A 19,286-nucleotide genomic window follows, 5' to 3' on the forward strand; every position below is an offset into this window, starting at 1 on the left:
CGTGTTATGGCTCACACAACTTCTGAGATGATTTGGGTTCAGTCTCTACTGTTAGAAATGGATGTTCATGCTCCTTCTCCTATGTCTATGTTCTGTGACAATCAAGCTGCGACCTATATAGCTAGTAACCCAGTGTTCCATGAGCGTACCAAACATATCGAGCTTGATTGTCACTTGGTTCGTGATTTAATGATGTCCAAGCAGATTGTTACTCCTTATGTGAACTCTAGTGATCAGCTGGGTGATGTTCTTACCAAACCTTTGGCTCGACCTAGTTTTTCAACTATGTGTTCCAAGCTGGGCATGTTTGACTTTTATGCTCCAGCTTGAGGGGGAGTGTTAGCAGTATTAGTATTATATGTCTTAAAGGGCAGTTTAGTCTTTGCACCTATTTTAGGGTTTATATAAATAATATATGAGGAGGCCAGCTTCAAGCTAAGCCGACGCTCTCTTTTCTGCTCTCTCACCATGACTCTCTTTCTCTCCTCTCTCTAATTGATGCTCTCAATTCTCTAACTAATATATAAATTAGTTAGACTTAAACAGTATTATTGGTTATTTATCCAATTCAAAGTTGAATTCTAAAAATTCTAGTTACACCCCAAGGTGCCCACCTTGAAATGCCTTAGACTGGCAATATGTGCTTACTTTTATCCCCACAGTAAGATTCTGAGAACCGCCTAAAAACAATGTGGAGTGAATCACATGAGAACTACGCTAGTAACAAATATGTAAACAATAATGAAATATTTTCCATTCTCTTACTAATTCATGGCAAATTACCTTAGCATTTTCCAAATGTCCAACAGCTTCTTCTAGAGGCGAGGAGTTCATGAATAACTGAATACAGCAAAGGCCAGCAGCAACATGATCCTTTCTGAGTACCTGAACCATCAACTTGGGTTTAATTATGAAGTCAAAAATATTTTCTGTCAAAAGTTTCAAGACATGTAGTCTGAAAGTATTGAATCGTGTGAGTCACCTAACAATAAATGCACCAATTTGTCAAGATCAGCAATTACTGACACATTAAAAAGAATGTTTTGTACGACTATTTTATTGCTTAGTTAGTTACATTCACATTAACGAAATGTAAACTTATTAATTAATTTTTTTTCTCTATTTGATACGTATTTCTTCATGTAATGAGATGGTGAACAGAAACTATAAGTTTATAAAAAGAAACAATCCACACATACCAAGCCACTTCAGTTAAGAGTGATACAAATGAAATCACTCTGAACAGAAAAAAAAAATCAAGGGGACAGAGCTAGCTAATATTAGCTGATCTACTTAGCACTACTCTATATTTCTATCTGACCCAGAAAGATGTGGATCCATGGCGTTAAGACACTAAAGAAAAAACAAGAAGAACACTACATCATCCCCTCCCAGATGTATCCTGCCTTTCTTAGAACGGAGTGTCTCTAAGGGAGTAGGTAAATCCGATGTCTCATCATACATCTTAGACCAAAAGAATGAAGGCCTTTGACTCATATAATAACCTCGTCTAATAACGCATCAACTCTTTCAAAGTGTATTCTACTCCTACAATCAGAGCTCCCACAAATGCAGATAATTTTATACTATACATACAACGACCCCCTGCTCAAATGCAGTCTCAAGTTCCCAGAGCCAAGTAGCTCTTTCACCACACCTGAACACACCTAGTAGATCCCAGACAGCAACCAATCCTGTCACCTTTTACAAGCAAACTACAATTTTTCTTTATTAATTATTTTACTTATTAGATTCAACACATAAGTAAATTCTTTAAACAAGTGTTTAAAAATTTGAAAATAACTTTTTGAAACACATTCATAGTGGAATTGTAACACCTAGAGTGTTTCATAATTACGAAGGCTGAACTTGCTAACAATCCTTCAAAATATATCACTTCCCTAGTCAACTTTAAACCTCCAATAAAGATCTATATTTCCCAATAATGGGATCTTTGACATCCATCAATTCTTTTGAGGAAGTGAGGAACAGAGGCCTTCCTCGGGAAAATCTGATAGCAAATCAGATATCATGTATTGAAAAAATGGGTAGGGTGACACTTTGATGGTGTGTATTAGAAGTGTTTACACTTTACATGTGAATCATGTACGTAAATCATGTTAGGTGTGCTAAACGGTGACATATTTCAAGACACAGAAACAGCAAACAATATGTTCCCATGCACAAATAGGATGGGCAAATGAGATACTTGTTAGGTGTGCTAAATGCGGCAGGCATACAATATCGACACACTTAGAAACATTCATCAGCACCATTCACGTCAATATATCTTTTCTGATTAAAAAAATAGCGCTTTTAGCAAATTTTCATTTGAAGAAAATGAAATGATTAGTAGGAAAAAAAGTGACCTGAAACGTGTAGAGATAATTGAAATGGCGATGAGTTTCACAATAGATGCATATTCGGACTAGAGAAGCAGCTGTGTGTTGATTTACTGCCACCTCTTGAGTGGGAGTAGTTGACATTCTAGTCGAAATTACATGCTCCAAAACAGGCATAGCACCATAACCTATGCACATGTCACACAGATCATCAATGGTTCCATAATCAGTGGCCAAAGGATCAGGCCTTTGAGGGGATGAAGATGGGGTCACTGCCCCAGTTGATGGTTGAGGAGGTGAAGGAACAACATTTGGAGGGAAGAACAGCACGCATGCATCAGCATAGTGGCCATGCCTAAACATAAAAGTGAGCATATGCTGACGAGCATACTGCAAAAACAAACAGACATAAACAAATGGTAAACAACAGAATATCATGAATGGTCATAAAGCAACCTAATGTATGACTTGTAATCAGTTCTTTACTTTTGTAATGAAGTTTTAAAGTAATTAGGCTCTTATACTAGGCTCTAATTAAGTAAGTAGGTTCTAATTAAGTTATATTAACTTTTGTAAACATGGGTTTTAAAAGTGACAACATATGATTAAAAAGGGATAGCAAATGAAAAGCATTTAAAAAACACCCAATCTTTGCTGCTTCCAAAAAATCAAACAAAACATTGAGTCTGTTTGGAAACTGGGATTGAAAACTACAGAAGAATAGGATAGAGTTAGAATACTTTGGAATGGAATCTATTGGAATGGAATTTGATTCCAATTTAATAAAAGTTTGTTTGGCAAATTTCATGAATTCACAATAATCCTATTCTAACTTAAAAAATTGGTTGTTTAGTTGTCATTGTTAGAGTTCTTTGTGAGTCACCAGATAAGTGGGACTCACCAGATAGGTGGGACACTTCACCCACCCTTCCCACCCAAAGGGTGTGTCCCCCGTGTCGTGGGGACCCCTTAATCCTCACGACTTGGATTTGTTTTGAGGTTTTCCATATTGTAAAGATACTATTTTCATATATATGAAGTGTGAGAGAAAGCCGAAACTAAATAAGCCGAACTCTCTTTTCTCTCTCAACTTTCTTCTTCATTAGCAATAATATAATTTTACTGTCATATTGAATCCTCCATTTTGTTATTTCTTTCTTTGTCAAATGGATTCTTTCTTTCTAATTAGAACGCAAATAAGGAAATAAAGAAATGAATTCCGTTGGATTAACAAGGGTCCTCTCAAGAATGCAAATAAAGAAATGGATTCTATTTAGAATCCAATTCTTTCCAATTCCAAGACATCCAATCAGTCCAATTTTGGATGGTCCACCAAGAATTCCACCTAATTCTTTTCCTCAAGTCTAATTCTTGGAGAACAAACACACTCATAAAGATAATAACAAGAAAGGCGTGCATACGAGTCAGAAAATGCTACTACCATCTATCTAGGGAATTTGGCGACTAAGAGTTCAAGAGGGATTACCTGCTAAGCCAATAAGTAAAATAAACTAACAATATAAATAAAAACATATGACAATACTGCATCCAGAATTTATAGCAAGTAGGACCTAAAATACAAGTTACCTCTTGCAAGTAGTTGACGCACTCAACGTATCGGATGTTGTCCAGGTTGCTGCGAGGCCCGTCATCAAAATCTGAACTAGAAGACGCAGAATAACTATTTGACAATTCTGGAAACCGTCTAGACCTCTCAGAACGTGGAAATGTAGAAGGCATATACAGAACGTTAAGGTACGAATCAGCAGAAAGAGAATCATCCAAAATTGTTGGTGCACTTTTAGCCAAATGCTCATACCTACAATGTTAGTTAATTATGTCAAATTTCTTGGAGTATTTCTGTTCAGGAAAAATAAGTCTTTTGTCCTTACTGATAAGTAAACTACAGGAAGATTGAGAAACTGGAGATCCATTAATGTAGTAGATTTATAATCTTATATGAGCTTAATTACATACTAGGGATTTTAGTTGGGCCGTGTCCACCAATAAAACAATATAGGTATCATGCCGCCATAACCTGTTAAAAGAACTCCATTTTCCAGGCCTAATTGAGTTATAATTTTGCAATTTTAGAGTTAACTAAAATATAACAAAGTCACCTACTATATATCAAATTTAGAACTTCCAAATAAGATAAATGATTCAGAGTCTTAACGAATCAGAAAGTCAAAGGTTAGCTGATCTGTTGGGATTATACTTGATATCCAGTCAGAAAATTGGCAAGTGCCCACGTGAAAAGATTTTAGTATAGGTAAATCTGACCCCCAATACTCATGACTAGGAGAAACCTTTGGGGATGACCATTGCCCATTCTAGCAGGATTTGCAGGCTAGTATCCTAATGAAGTCCTCTACATTTTGGGCAAAAGTATTATTTACTAATACTTCAACTTACATTGAACGAACAGCTGAAACATCAACTGGTGGACCTCCTTCCATTGTATTAATGATCTCCAGAATGACAGGGGCAGCTTCACCCTTGTACAACTGAAAAGCTTGTCTGTCACCATACACAAAGGAATTAGACAAGCAAAAGGGATAATCTCACTGCAAAAATTTCATGGTTCTCTTATTCTCATCTAGAACAGCTTGATTACATGTGCAACATACTTAAATTTTACACGGGCTTGAGCATAGTGCTCCATCCGAATCAAGGCAAGTCCCCAAGCATTCCATACAGGAAACACATCAATCTGGAAGTCCAATAGTTCCACATTAAAAAACTAAAAACATATGCAGAGACAAGAAACAAAATGCTCTAAATTATTTTACATAGATATCCACCTTGCACTTTTTGCAAGTATATACAGCCATGCTGTAACGCTCCTCTTCAATTAACCTGTCACGGAGACGTGCAGATGACTCTCTATCAGCAATATCATCCAGCGAAGCAACAATTCCTGACCCCAATAGACTTTGAAGGAGCTCGGCACGTCCTAGCCAGATCTCTGCTTGGGAAAGAAGTTCAGACACCTCATCTGAATACTGACTGCTAACACTAGAACTTCCAGCATCAGAAGATGCTTCATCACCGTCTTTTGTTTTTTCGTAATAAGGTGGCAAGTCACAACTCCCAGAAAGTTTTCTCAGCTGGCCTTTAGCATAAGTTAGTCCCTACACATCCCATATTGAAATGATAATGTGACAACAAGGAAGTATTTTTAAATAGCAGCAGACTTTTTGCAACAGTTAAGCTTATGGTTTACTATCAAGCAATGTAATCCCCATCGGCTCTTCCTATGTGAACCATGGTGCAGTTCGCTTAGGATTGGGACACCAAAATTCACAAGTTAAAAGTTCTGCTTCCTGTAATATCTCCACTACTATTGCATAACACCTATAACAAAACTAAAATACCTGCACGAAAATTTCTGTTGCGTGATAAGCTCGGCCCAGAGTCTCCATAGATGCATGCAGAGGCAACTGCTGGGAGCTCAGAACATTCTTCATCTGATTGATGCATAAGTCAAGGGCACCTTTGGCAGATACTAACTCATCAGAGCACAGAGAAAGCAACGCCTGGAAACATTAAATGACATATCTTAAACAATATTCAGTAAGTAATTTATTAAACCCAACTATACATCAGCAGCAGATATACAAAACGTGCACGTCCATACATATGCAGTTGTTAAGTTACTCTTGGACTTCCCATATTTTGCCGTATTGCAGTAGGCACATCATTTCCCATTATCCCAGAAGGTTTTGGCTACAGTTGCTGAGCCGTCAAATCCAAAATCAGTTAATTGACTAGCTAAGATACTTGTCATTCCAAAGTGTCTTAAAACAGAGTTAAACTACAAGTATCATAGTTTTTAAGATCTCTAACTTCCAAATTCACGAGAAGCTAAGTCACATTGGCAAGGAACACGCCTAATTTGATAAAAAAAACTTGTAACCATTATTTAGTTACACAACTAATTCTTGGGCTCAAGACCTTACAACACGCCTCACAAATAAATAACTAAGAAAGTGGCATATCAAGGAGTTGTAACTATGTTAATAGATTATGTTCTTAGTCTTTTAAGGTATAGAAATAGTGAAATACCCTAGATTGAAATGGTGTGCACAATGTGTCTGAGTGTCCAACACAGAATTTTATAAGAATATGAAGTGTCCATGTTAATTAGATGAGATGTAAACTATATCTGTGTATATTACATGGATTATTATATTAATATATTGAAATCCTAATAAAACCGAGAGAAAATAGAACAATATATTTCCTAATTCTAAGACGAGGTTTAGGGTGCAAAAATGACACCAGTCAAACCGCACTTCAGATAGGTTGTAAAACTTCGGAAAAGATCATCATGTAAGCCCCTCAAAGCATTTTTTCCGAATGTAAACCTGACATAAACCCTATAAGCTAATGTGCTTAACCCTCTCAGCTCTTCGGAAATGTTTAGTAAGATCTGCTTTCGCAAAAGATCTCTCAAGATACATCAATTTCTTCTTTTCACTCAGATTTCAAATTTCAGGAAATCTTAGCAGATGTAATAAATATATGAAACATAAGAGGCATTTAGGACCTGAAACTCTAAAATAAGAATCCCAAATAGCATGATGGTATAACACTGATGGAATTCATCTAGAAGCAATGCTAGCAAGTTTCTCAAACTAGCTCAGAACTAGCAAGTTTCACAACAAAAGACAAAAATCAATCTACTACCCCAAATAAAGAACTTGCAACATATTATATCGCCAGTCAATAGCACGTCAGAACATACTTAACTGATGAGGCTGATGAGCTATAAACAAAGCATGCACCAATAGCAAACATAAAAATTAAAAGTAACAAACCCCTTATTTTTTCTTAGACTATTCTTGACATATAAGTATGGCACTTTCATACAAACAATACCTTGAAAAGTATCACGTCAGGAGCACTTTCGTATCGATGAGAAGAGCGAACTGTGTCATCCTTAAAAGGGTCACCGGTAAGGATCCATTCTTCAGTAAAGGAGACAGGTGGAATTCGTTCTTGCCCATCTTCAGAGTATCCTGCAACATGATCCTCCTGAATACCAGTCATTGCCTCCCAGGCAACTCTTTCAGATGGTGTCAATCCTGAGCTCTTTCTTTTGCGGTAAACCTCTTTCGGAGCAGTCTTGGTGCCAGAGTCACGTGCCGTCCAAGAGAAAGCTCTTCGAGCTTCTTTGTGCAAGTTACTAAGGCTATTTGTAAAATTTGACCTTGTAGGCATACCAGCTTTTGTTCTCTGTTTTGGTCTTGGAGCTGAGACATTTATCCTTGGTTCTCTTGGGGGAGAACTAACACTAACAGCAATTGCTTTTGCAGAATATGCAAGAATGAGATTGTTGTCCCTTAAAGAGGGAAACTCTTTCAAAATCTGCCCACAAACATGACACATGGGATGTAAAGAAAATAAGCATGAAAAAAATACTTACAACCAAGAAATTTAGCTTTAAACCGAAAGTTTTGTAATTAAAATGACTGAAAAGTAAAGAAGCAGCTCCTTCATGAGAACAAAGAAAAACTGATGAACCACAGAAAATGGTATGTATATATTATATAGGAAAGCATCTAAGAGTTTCTTCAAAAGAAAATTTTAGTACCAAAGAAGCAGATTGGAGTTGCTTTCGCATCAGCAGTACTTCCAGAATCAAATGAGGGTGTTCATGAAGCGAAGAACATCTTTGCTGCCATGGCAGTGGTAAGGCTGCCAAGACACGAAGACCTAAAGCCCATGAGTTAAGGCGCAAAACTTCTGCATCCGACAAATTTCCTGCACGTCGCTTGAGGAAAAAGTGAACCTACACGAGACACATGGATGAAGTACCACGGAATTAACGGCTACTGCATTCAAAATTCACCAACTGATACTTCAAAACTAATAAGAGAAAACAATTATGTAGAAGGAACAAAAAAATACAAGAAGTTGCTTTGAACGCAGGTTTGGTAACAGCTGCATTGCACCCATTGCAACAGGTAGAGCATCATCTGGATCATGTAATGAAGAAAGAAACCGTGAGGCTTCCGCTGGACCTCCACCATTTAAAGGGTCTGCAGTAAGTAGCTTCACAAGTTGGCGGCCCTGCAATTCTCTCCGCAAATCTATTGATAAGCCTGCACTTTCAGCTACTTTTAAAGCAGCAGAGACGGCTCCTTTCCCTGCAAGTCTAAGAGCCAGACCTTCCGGATCTTCCTTACATTCAACTTCAACCTAGAAAATGGAAAGAAATTTTTTGTTGCATAATCAAACAACAAAAGATCGAATGCTTTCATTTCTCGGGAAAATCAAGCTTTGGGATGAAGAGAACATTTTAACTTCCTACGAGAAAATGAGTAAGTTAAACCTCTTGCCAGCTGCTAAAGTGGTCATCAGCTGATAAAATGTGATTGTACCTCTGCAAGGCTTGCCTTGTTTGCAAGACCTGATACAGTCCCAAGAAAAATAGTGTGTAAATATAATGAATACCCTCAGGAAATGTAGGTACTAGGCTTGTAAGTTACAGCAAATGGCCTAGAGTCTTATGATTTATTATTTTATTATCAGAGTAAAAGATACAGTTTAATTTCTCTAACCTCATTCTTAATTGGATCACTTTGAAGCAAGTGGCAACTTAACATCGTGAGAACATCCAAAGCGGCATCTAGATCCCAGTGCCGCAGATACCTAAAATGAAAGCATGAGAAGACGAATGCTACTGAGAACTTGTAGTATTTATAAATAAAAAATGCCACACGGTTAAAGAAAACAACAGAACATAAACCATTTCAACATTAATCAATATAGGAAAAGCACACATTAGATTTTTAGCGATGTGCAAACAGTGCATATATTTACATACTTCAAAGACAGTCTAGCTGCCAGCTGTTTATCTTTAAGTCGAAGACAATACTGCCAACTGTTGCTCCAGGAGTTACGAGTTCCATAACGTTGCGACTCCCTAGACAAAGACTGGGTTTCCTCTCCACGCTCAACAAGTAACTGAAGCAGCCAGTCTGAAGCTCCGTTACGTAGACAACGATCAGAAAGAGCAAGAGCATCCATTAGCTTTTCTTCATCAATCAGCCTGTGTAGGAATAAGTAATGAATGAACAATAAATACAAGAAAATTCACTTTATTAGTATTCAGTGACATTTTAACAACCGCTTCATATCTTCAGTCAAATGTTATTATCGCAAATGAAGAGAAAAGTTTTGGGAGAAAAGAGAGTACGGCTTTACTAGTTTCAGCCGTCTCTCACACTTTAGAACTCTAACATCTTCCTACCCATCTGTTAAACTTTTGATTTGGTGAGTGTTGTGTGTGTGTGTTGGGGAGGGGGGATTTCCTTTCAGAGTATCATACTATATAGTATTAAAGCCACACCACAGAAAAGATCTAAATTCTCCTTTTCGGTCTCGTCTTTATCCAATTTTAATAACCAGGTCGTGGTTTTTTGCATACTACTTGTTTAAATTTAGAGACTCTACACTTTGACACAACAGTAACTAAAGTTTGGAATAGCAGAATAATTCTTATCTCCTAAAAAAACAGAATAGTAAATACGGCCGAGTGAACTTCACATCAACTTACCAAGGTCCAACAAGGAGACACAATATATGCCACGCAAATCCCAGCCCCAACTTATCACACTAAGCCCTGCTTCAGAAGGAGCTATACTAGATATCCTGAATAAGGACTAAAGGCTATCATTTAAGAGGAGGTAGGCCAAAAACAAGTATGGGAGAGTTTGGCACTTGGCCAAATGCTAGGAGGCCCCCTTAATATATACAAGAAATACGGTTATAGACTTATAGGACTACATATTGGCAGACGTTCTATGGTCTCTATGGCTCCAGGGGTAGGATAATTTAAAGGTGTTACTTTAAGATATTAGATGGAAGAATGGGGGCATTTGATTTTTCATTTATGTAGTGTTAGAATCTCAGGACAACACAGTGATCAAATTTACAAAGGCAGATAACATAAGCCATAGCTTCAATCAAGTATCAACAAGACATGCCAAAGAAAAAGCAACTAATAACTACAAACTAGGTCTGAACAGTACATGGTAAGTAACAATATGAGTTTCCTATTGTCACTACCAGGTAAGATCATCAAGCTGAAGCTGGAAAATGACCACACTGATGCTAGAAGTAGGCACTGCAAGAGGTATGACCAACTTCAAATATTCCATCCTACCCAAATTATACAAGTGTTTCACATGAAGGTAGTCTGGTTTACTGTAGCAATGTCCTTCATTTTTCACTCCAGTTGAGTAAAACTATCGAAAAATTGATTTCAAAAGAGGGAGGGGGGGGGGGGGTAAGTGATGTAGAACATGAGTTCGTTTATTTCAAGGTTCGGTGGTCAATTCCATGGGCCGTGAGCCCATTAGTTTAGTTGTTGTTTTATTGTTATTAGTATAAACAAGGGCTTATGGTTAGGGTTTCAGGGAGTTGTTTTAGTTGTGTTTTGTATTTATGAATTATTGAGTGAGATTCAATAAAAGAGTGATTTTAGGTCTTCAATTAAAGTGTAGATTCTATTAAACTGAAGCTTCCGCCAGTCAGAACTACATTATTTGATATCGGAGCAGATTGAGTCCGAGGGTTACTATTTTACGGTACTATTCACCGAAAACACTGTTCATCGGGTAATGTTCACCCAGGTCACTGTTCACGACGAATCTTTTTTCTTGAAAAGTCAATTTTTTTGTGTTATTATGGTGAATCACAAAGCAACTCGAAATTGTCCTCAATCCATGGATACTCGCATGTCTCGTTTAGAAGAAAGCATGAAAAACATGACACAGATGTTCCAGAACCTGATCGAAGCAAGGTTTCCAGTCCAAAGAGAGGTGCAACAACCACCTCCACCACCACAGAATAATGGTTCGGTGGCTAGTACTAATGATGCATCTCAGGTTAACGGTTCAATCCCTCTTCTGATGGCTACAGATCCAGAAAACGATAGAGAAAACAGAGTTGGTAGAAAAGATAATGGGGAACGTGTGGGTGTACCCCTCAATGATGGCGCCGCTCGGCTGCCGGCAGGTGTTGAAGCTCTCCTCTTTGGCGCTCCACCAATCTTTGATAAGTATGAAGATGAGTCTAGTTTTGTTAAGTATGAAGATGAGTCTAGTTTTGTTAAGTATGTTGATCCGGTTTAGAAGGGTTTTGATATTCAGTATGCAAAGCTCTTTAGTTCTGTGCATCTAAAGTTACAATTTGAGATATGCATATTTTCTGTTTTGGGATGTGGTAGTATTCTCATAGAGCAAAAAAATCATGTTGGTGGCTTTACATCTTTCTTCTTGCATCGCTTTGCATATGGTGATTTTGCAAACTTGCGACATAGTATGGTGCATTCTTCTTCTTATGAGTAATTATCTGGGCAAAATTCGAGGTCGAATTCGTTTGAACAGCGGGAGAGTGATGGGCATCAGCTACAGTAAATTTCATCAATCAATTGCATATACAAACTCGAGACGAGTTCTTTTCAAACTGGGGAGAATGATGTAAAACATGAGTTCGTTTCTTTCAATGTTCAGTGGTCAAGCCCATGGGCCGTGAGCCTACTAGTTTAGTTGTTGTTTTATTGTTATTAGTATAAATAAGGGCTTATAGTAAGGGTTTCAGGGAGTTGCTTTAGTTGTGTTTTGTGTTTATGAATTATTAAGTGAGATTCAATAAAAGAGTGATTTTAGGTCTTCTTTAAATTGTGTTTCAATTAAAGTGTAGATTCTATTAAACTGAAGCTTCCGCCAGTCAGAACTACATTACTAAGGCTCAGGTTCCAACACAGTGGTGGACGATGGACTTTGGCTTGTTCTTTTGCTTTGGGTTTTGGTGCTAGTTGTGTTTATTTGGATTTCTTCTTACCTGTTGGTTTGTACTGCGTTGATTTTGTACCGCATTGATGCATTTTATTCTTTTCTTCTGTAACCTTTTTTACTTTTATTGGGTGTAGCTGGGTTAGGGGAACGCTATTAGCTGCTGGCTAATTTTGGAGGTGTTGATGTAATTCTTATAATTATATAAATGTATTAACTTAAGGTGCGTTTGGCAACAGTGAGAATTCCCACCATAACTGAAATTGGTGGGTTTTACCATTCTCACAAGCCGTTTGGATAAAAAAAAACCGCTAAAATTAGAATTGCCATAAAACTTGAATTCCCACCCTCCGCGGGACTTCAAAGTCTCACCTTATCTCGTGAGAAACGGGAATTTGATTTTGGGAGAATTCTCACAAAGTTAGTTGTGGGGTTGTTACGTGCCTATAAAACTATAAAACTACAACTCAACTCGTCTTCTTCACATCAACTCGTCATCGTCCTCACTATTCAATCACTCGAGGTAACCATTCTCATAAAAATAGTAACTTTTTTTTTGCCGATTTTAACCATTCTCATAACAATGTGTTGCACATATGTCAAATGAAAATCACAAGTATCCATGCCAGAAACCGTTTGAAGACATGGAAGAAAATTGTGAGTGGAGTGCAGGAATTACTAGGTTTAAGTGGTTTTGGCTGGGATGACTGTAAGAAAACTGTTACTACCGATGAGTCTGTTTGGGCTGATGCTTTGAAAGTATTATTTTTATGTATTACGTGTCATATTTTTTTTTCCCCCAATATCCAATAAGAAGTAAACATTTAACACTTGTTATTTCATATTTGACAGGGAATGAAACATTTGAAAAAACTGAAGGGCAGAACTTCTTGAAGTGGTAGGGAATGATCAAGCAAATGGCTTGAGAGAGACACCTACAACCATGGCTGATGAGGACATGCATGTTAATAATGATACGGAAGACAATGTGAACATGGAGGATGCCGATGATAATGCTAGGGATGAGGACACAATGCCGCCTACTCCTGATTCGTCCTCATCCAACCTAATCTTTACTCAACCAAATAACAAACTAAAGGGTCGTCGGTCTGTGATTGTAGGGGTGCAACGTGAGATGGATGGAATGCGTAAGAAAATTGGTTGCATTGTAAGTGCTATGGAGTCGACATATGAAATGAATGATTCTCTCTGGGCTCTTGTGAGGGAAGCTCCAAAAGCATTTGCTAATGTAGATGAAGATATTAAAATTGAAGCTATGGAGTGATTTGCTCAAGATGTTGAGAAGCAAATAATGTTTCTCAATATGGACGAACATCAACGTCAACGATGGCTCGTTAGGAAGTTTAATTACCACCCGATGTCATATCCATCTCAATTTTAGTTGGCATTTGGTAGAAGCTAAGGAACTACAATTTAGTAGAATAAAGTAGTGTGGAAAACACTTGTTTCACATTTAGGATTTATAGTTTTTAGGTTCGTTAAACTTTTTATTCCTAGCTAGCGTTAGGAGAAAGTTGCATTGCTTAGGCTAATAAGTAGTTCTTTAATTTATTAAGTCTTTGAAATAATTGATGTACTAATGATGGTTGTTTATTAGTGTTTGTGTCTTTGCTTTGTTAAACATTATTTAGTTGTATGAAATATTTATATATATAAATATTTGGTGTTAATACTTATTTAGACAGGTATGCCAACTTTCCAACCACGTCGTTATGTTATGTGGACAACTGAAATTGACTCTATTTTGTTGGACACATTGAGAGAGCTGGAAGACGATATAAATTGAATGGGCTTTAGAATTATTTCTTTTCGTATTGCCAATAAGGTGAGTTGCATATGTAGTGTTGACGTCTCAGGTCCCAGTATTACAGGTTGGGTTCGTCAATGGAAAAATATCAAAGAGGATGTACAAAAATTGATGTCAATTACAAGGTTTGCATGGGATGATGAAGCAAATCAGGTACAAGCCGAGGAAGCTATTTGGAGTTCTCTATCAACAATGCCAGTACTACTAAATTATATATACAAATATTCTATCTACATGCCATTTTAGTTAATACACATGATTTACACATTTTGTAAATTTGACAGGAGAGAAGGCACTTGCTACGATATATTGGAAGATCACTTCCCCTGTACCACCGCTTTGCTGAATTTTTTAACAATCAAAATAATGAATGAGAATGAACCCCCTATTGAAGACATACTCTTCTATCTTTAAATATTTTTAGTTGATTTTTGAATTTCAATAACTTTGTTTTTAATTTCAATAAGTTTTTATGTACTTCTGTCTAAAGTACGTCAAAATTCTATGACAGGACATTTGTTTCTTATTTTTATGCTACAACTATTTTTAAATAAATTGATGTTCTATAATTTTGACAACGCCCATTTTATATGTTAGTTTAGATAAATTAAGATTGACGATGTATAATATGTTGTAATGTATGAAATTTGATCTTCACATTTATATATTGTGTTTGGAATTACTATTATTTTGGTTTTATGAAATGTTTGAGCAAAAAAAATTAACAAAAATGGTATGGGAAATTGATGTGAGAATTCTTAGAAGCCAAACAACATGTGGGAAATTGACAGTGAGAATTATCGAGAATTCTCACAATTTGCCAAACAGCCATAATTCTCGCATATTCATGAGAATCGGATTCCATTAGAATTCTAACTCTCACAAGAATTCCATTTCTCATTTCCAAACGCACCCTTAAATCAAATAGAAAAATATGATCTCGAAAAGTAGCTAATTCCAAACTAGATCTCATTTCATTGTTCAATGCCATGATTGAAGAGCTTTTCTCTTTCGCCTTCTATCTGTAGACGCCCTAGTTTCTCACCCATTTAAATGAAAAGACAGACTATTTTCACTTGCCAAAATAATAATTAATAAATAAATAAATAAAAAGATCTGCAGTACAGATCTTAACAAATAAAGATAAAAACCACAATAGATTTCCAATAACATACCCGACATGGACAGATCCAAACCAACCCAAACTCCCAATGAAAGTAAGACCATAGGACTCCTTTACTCCCAATGAAAGTAAGACAAATAGGACTCCTTTACTCCCAATGATCTCCTTACTCAGTGGCACACAGGGCCATTTTCATCTAGAGGGTAGAAGATATGGAACATGCTACCTTTTGTGGGGCATTTGGTTGGAACGTAATAGACACAGCTTTGAGGGCAAAGCTATGGTGATCCAGAAAGTCGTACTAGCCATCAAAGGACTCCTTTGTTATTGGAGTATAATTTTTGTGGACCTAAGAAACATTCAATTTGAACTATTTGTAGCTAGATGTGAAGATATTATGTATAGAGTCTTGAGTAGGGTGGTTGGCTTACTTTTGAGTTGTTTTTGTTTCTTTATACTATGTAATCATAGATTATCTATGTTTCTTTGGTATTAATACAATTTAACCTTTACTGATAAAAAAAAAATATTTCCAACAGCATATGGGAAGCAAAATCAGAAAAAGGATCAGATATGGTGACAAAGGGAATACCTTTCCACAGCTTTTTCATAGGGTCCATCATTCTCCCAATCAAAAGAGAGTAGAACTGTTGAATCAAGTTCAGCACTTTCAGACTTCGGTGAATCCTGTGAAAGTTCATGAGCTGCATTTCCATCATTACTGAGTTCTGGGGAAGCTGAAGAGGCATGACCACTAACAAACATGTCATCAATTTCTGATTCCGTATCACTGTCACATTCACGAAATCTCTTAGCAGCAACTATTGCCGCAGGTTTAGCATTTGCATCTTCAGAAGCACGCTTTGCTTTCATAGCAGACTCTGATACCCTATGAAGATTTGTCTGCATTTGAATCCATCGATTCAGAGTAGGAAATCTGTGAATCAAATATAAAAAGGATCAAACACCATGACACAAACACGGCTGCAGTATATCTCAGCTAAACACAATTTCCTCAGGAAGGCTACCTCTCTGAATGATCAAGAGCAAACTCATAAAACACTCTGTCAGTATCAGGAGCCTGTGCTACTCTGCCATTCAGAGTACTAGAAGTTCCCACCTCGCTGCCACCATGTAAAATGCTACTTCCAAAAACACAAGCTAAGACAGCTCTCACAGGAGACAACTTCACTAAGTGTTTCACTATATTCATCTCAAGTGGGTAAAGAGGGTTCCCCGGTGCCGCCAATGAAGGACTGGAAGAACTGGTTTTAGCTTCCTTGGAAAAACGAAGAAATACTTTATTTTCTAGGGTAGTCTTAGATAACGTAGGTAGCACTAATATGCGGGCCCAACCATGACCAGACCTTGGAGGAAAAACTGGAGGAACACATGCTGAAATAACTTCATTGACAAAATCAGCACCCATGATGTCAGCTACTTTCCCAGCTGCATCGGTGCTGCCTCGCTCAAAGACCAACCGAGTTAAGAGCTGCAACATAGAAGGACGTAAAATATTAAGCCGCGACATGGAGACCTTCACTAGTCTCAACATAAAATTACAGCTTGCTGCCAATTCCAACAAGTGATTGAAAACCTAGGTTACATGGACACGCCATATTTTGAAAAAAATCTGTGTCAGATACGTATCCACGTGTCCGTGTCCGTATCCGTGTCGGACACACACGGACACATATTGTATTTAATTTACCTCGAATTTCTAATTTACCATCTAATTTAATAAATTTATAATTATTAAAAAATTAATTAATTATTCCTATCCGTGTCCCCGTGTCGATCTTCAACTGCATATCCGTGTTGGACACCGACACGCGTGCCCGTGTCAATGTAACCTAGTTGAAAACACAAAAAATCATCTCCACTCTCCATAAATTCGTAGTCACTAGAGAAAGTTTCTTTTGTTATACAGCAGCCAGTCAACAAAGTAGATATACATCTTTCTGGTAATTTACACTTCACTACCTGTCCGTGGACCAATATAATGTGATTGACTTGTGGATTATTAATTATAACCACACCAATTAAACTGAGCAATATTATACAGCAAAGAAGAAAATGTCAAATTGAGGAACATGTTAACTTTCATAGAAACCATCCTTAGCAGATGAGAGAATTAGTAGGTGAATAAACAAGATGGAGATAGGGATTTTAAGTGTGGCTTACTTAACAGCCAAGATTCATTTCCTTATTTCATATACTAGGGTTGTTGATACGTGTTCAGGGGAATTTAAGAAAAAAGCGAAAAGCAATATGCATGTGGAAATATGAGAGATGGTGTACATATTAAAATGTATAGCTTAAAATTTCAAAATGACTTGTGATTCACAAGTTGGTTAGGGATACATTGGTTTGCTTAGGTACTTGTCCTCTGTCATGTAAAACCATCGATGACACCAAAGGATAAATGAGAACCACTTGTGATGGAGGATTAAGCAGTGATATCCTCAACACAGTATAGCATAATCCACACACAGCCACGTAGGAGATACTTCTTGGGTAGTCAAAGATGCAGCAACAGCTTTGGTGGTCCACTGACAACATCCAATAGCAGACCTGTCCAAATCCTCCCAACTTGGTAACCTCCAGTGGAAGATGCTTATATACAATCTGTTTTTGATGGTCCACTAGCAACAGCAGTAAACAAGATTTTCATGACAAGTCTTCTACTTTTGAACAGTTCGTTTCTAATATAATTGGACATCTCAGAAACATGTTGATTTTAGAGTTAGAGATTGGAGATATGAAGACCTCAACACTGGGTGGGAAATGTCCTCGTCATTTGGTAATTTAAGTAAACACACTGGATTTATCAAAGTCTGTGACAGAAAAGGATGAACCTTCGGGCACAAACTCTAGGGCTATCTTCTTACGTAAACCCTATCGCTGCAAACAGAGAGAGTTTACAAGACATCATAGCTGAGCATATGGCACAAAACCAACTAAGAGACCTATAAAAGGCACTATATTGTATTGCATTCCTACACACTTCCCCTCATTTCCAAGTTTCAACACGATAAAAAAGTGTCAATTAACTCTATGATATATCTGATTAAGCAAACTGACAAGTTATTCGTCAAATGGGGAAACCGATATATGTAATAGTGATAAGTCTATGACAACGATTTCAGGGTTGGGGAATTAAGATAAGATTGCACATACAGCTGCCTTCAAACAGTTACCATCAGGTATAAAAGAACTTACATCTTTAGGCCATTCATAAACAAGTGAGAAGAAGTTGAAATCGTGAGTTGTATCAATCCCATCGACTATGTCACCAATAGTAGCAATGTAAAGAATGAAGGCTGAAAGATAAGTAGCAGGCTTGGAACTTAGAGGGCCAAACAATCTATTTCCAGTCTCTTTCATTTCAATTGAAGCAGGTTGCACACTATTTTCGCCACCAATTGAATTTTTTTTGCTAGCATTCATCCCAAGCCCAAGAACCCCATCCTTGTCGAAGCTCAGGAGCACTTTTTGATCTGAATGAACTCCTTCCCCTTTAATAAATTTTCTGTCTATTTCTTCATCAGCAACAGCTCTTGCAAGATTATGAAGCTTCCCTGAAATTCCATAATGTAAAGAAATTGTTATCGTGAAAAAAAAAGTGCGAGGAAACATGTGATACAGATATGAATCATCTGATAATTGCAAGAACACACACCACTTAAAAACTGCCGCTTTCCCCTATGAGCATCTTCAATCATTTGATGCAGAATTGCAAGAGGACGTTGCTTTTGTCCTTGTCGGTTCAGATCCGTCGAAGAAAAATTAACCATCTCTCCAGAGATAACTGCTTGAAGAGGTGGAGGTTTTTCCTAAAGCAAAAGATCATAATTCTCTTCAGACATAATTTAAAATAAAAAAAAAACCACAGATGTTCGAGTAACATCACGACAGGAACAGAAGTAAAAGAAAGGGGTAATAACCCGAGTGTCCCAAGGTTCCAATATAAGATGCTTAAATTCATCAAGTACCGAAATTCATCATCTAGATATAAAAAATTATGGTATACTCGCACCAGTTCATATAAGTACATATATGGAGACTAACAATCAAATACAATAAAATTTCTTTTGACGAAGGTGCCTATCAATGATGGATATGCGTGGCGCTAGCTTCGTAGACACTAGAAGAAACAGGTGTTCTTGACATATAGAGGAGTA

At 37.2% G+C, this 19,286-nt stretch overlaps 1 protein-coding gene across 2 annotated transcripts in view; it reads right to left on the reverse strand.

Annotated features, from left to right (window-relative positions):
• LOC147511015 (zinc finger FYVE domain protein) overlaps positions 1-19,286 on the reverse strand; it is a 54,708-nt gene that overhangs the window by 12,631 nt on the left and 22,791 nt on the right. For both annotated transcript variants that reach the window (XM_086602864.1, XM_086602866.1), the window contains 17 exons: positions 18,785-18,938; positions 18,325-18,683; positions 16,131-16,594; positions 15,695-16,039; positions 9,178-9,402; positions 8,912-9,002; positions 8,683-8,760; positions 8,259-8,549; positions 7,942-8,139; positions 7,227-7,715; positions 5,720-5,881; positions 5,147-5,476; positions 4,973-5,055; positions 4,758-4,862; positions 3,930-4,161; positions 2,370-2,732; positions 784-885 (listed from right to left, as the gene is read on the reverse strand). In XM_086602864.1, coding sequence (XP_086458990.1) covers positions 784-885; positions 2,370-2,732; positions 3,930-4,161; positions 4,758-4,862; positions 4,973-5,055; positions 5,147-5,476; positions 5,720-5,881; positions 7,227-7,715; positions 7,942-8,139; positions 8,259-8,549; positions 8,683-8,760; positions 8,912-9,002; positions 9,178-9,402; positions 15,695-16,039; positions 16,131-16,594; positions 18,325-18,683; positions 18,785-18,938 — 4,071 coding nt within the window. The remainder of the gene's footprint in view (positions 1-783; positions 886-2,369; positions 2,733-3,929; positions 4,162-4,757; positions 4,863-4,972; positions 5,056-5,146; positions 5,477-5,719; positions 5,882-7,226; positions 7,716-7,941; positions 8,140-8,258; positions 8,550-8,682; positions 8,761-8,911; positions 9,003-9,177; positions 9,403-15,694; positions 16,040-16,130; positions 16,595-18,324; positions 18,684-18,784; positions 18,939-19,286) is intronic.

This window comes from Coptis chinensis, chromosome 3 (genome assembly GCF_015680905.1).
Source record: "Coptis chinensis isolate HL-2020 chromosome 3, ASM1568090v1, whole genome shotgun sequence".
NCBI lineage: Eukaryota > Viridiplantae > Streptophyta > Magnoliopsida > Ranunculales > Ranunculaceae > Coptis > Coptis chinensis.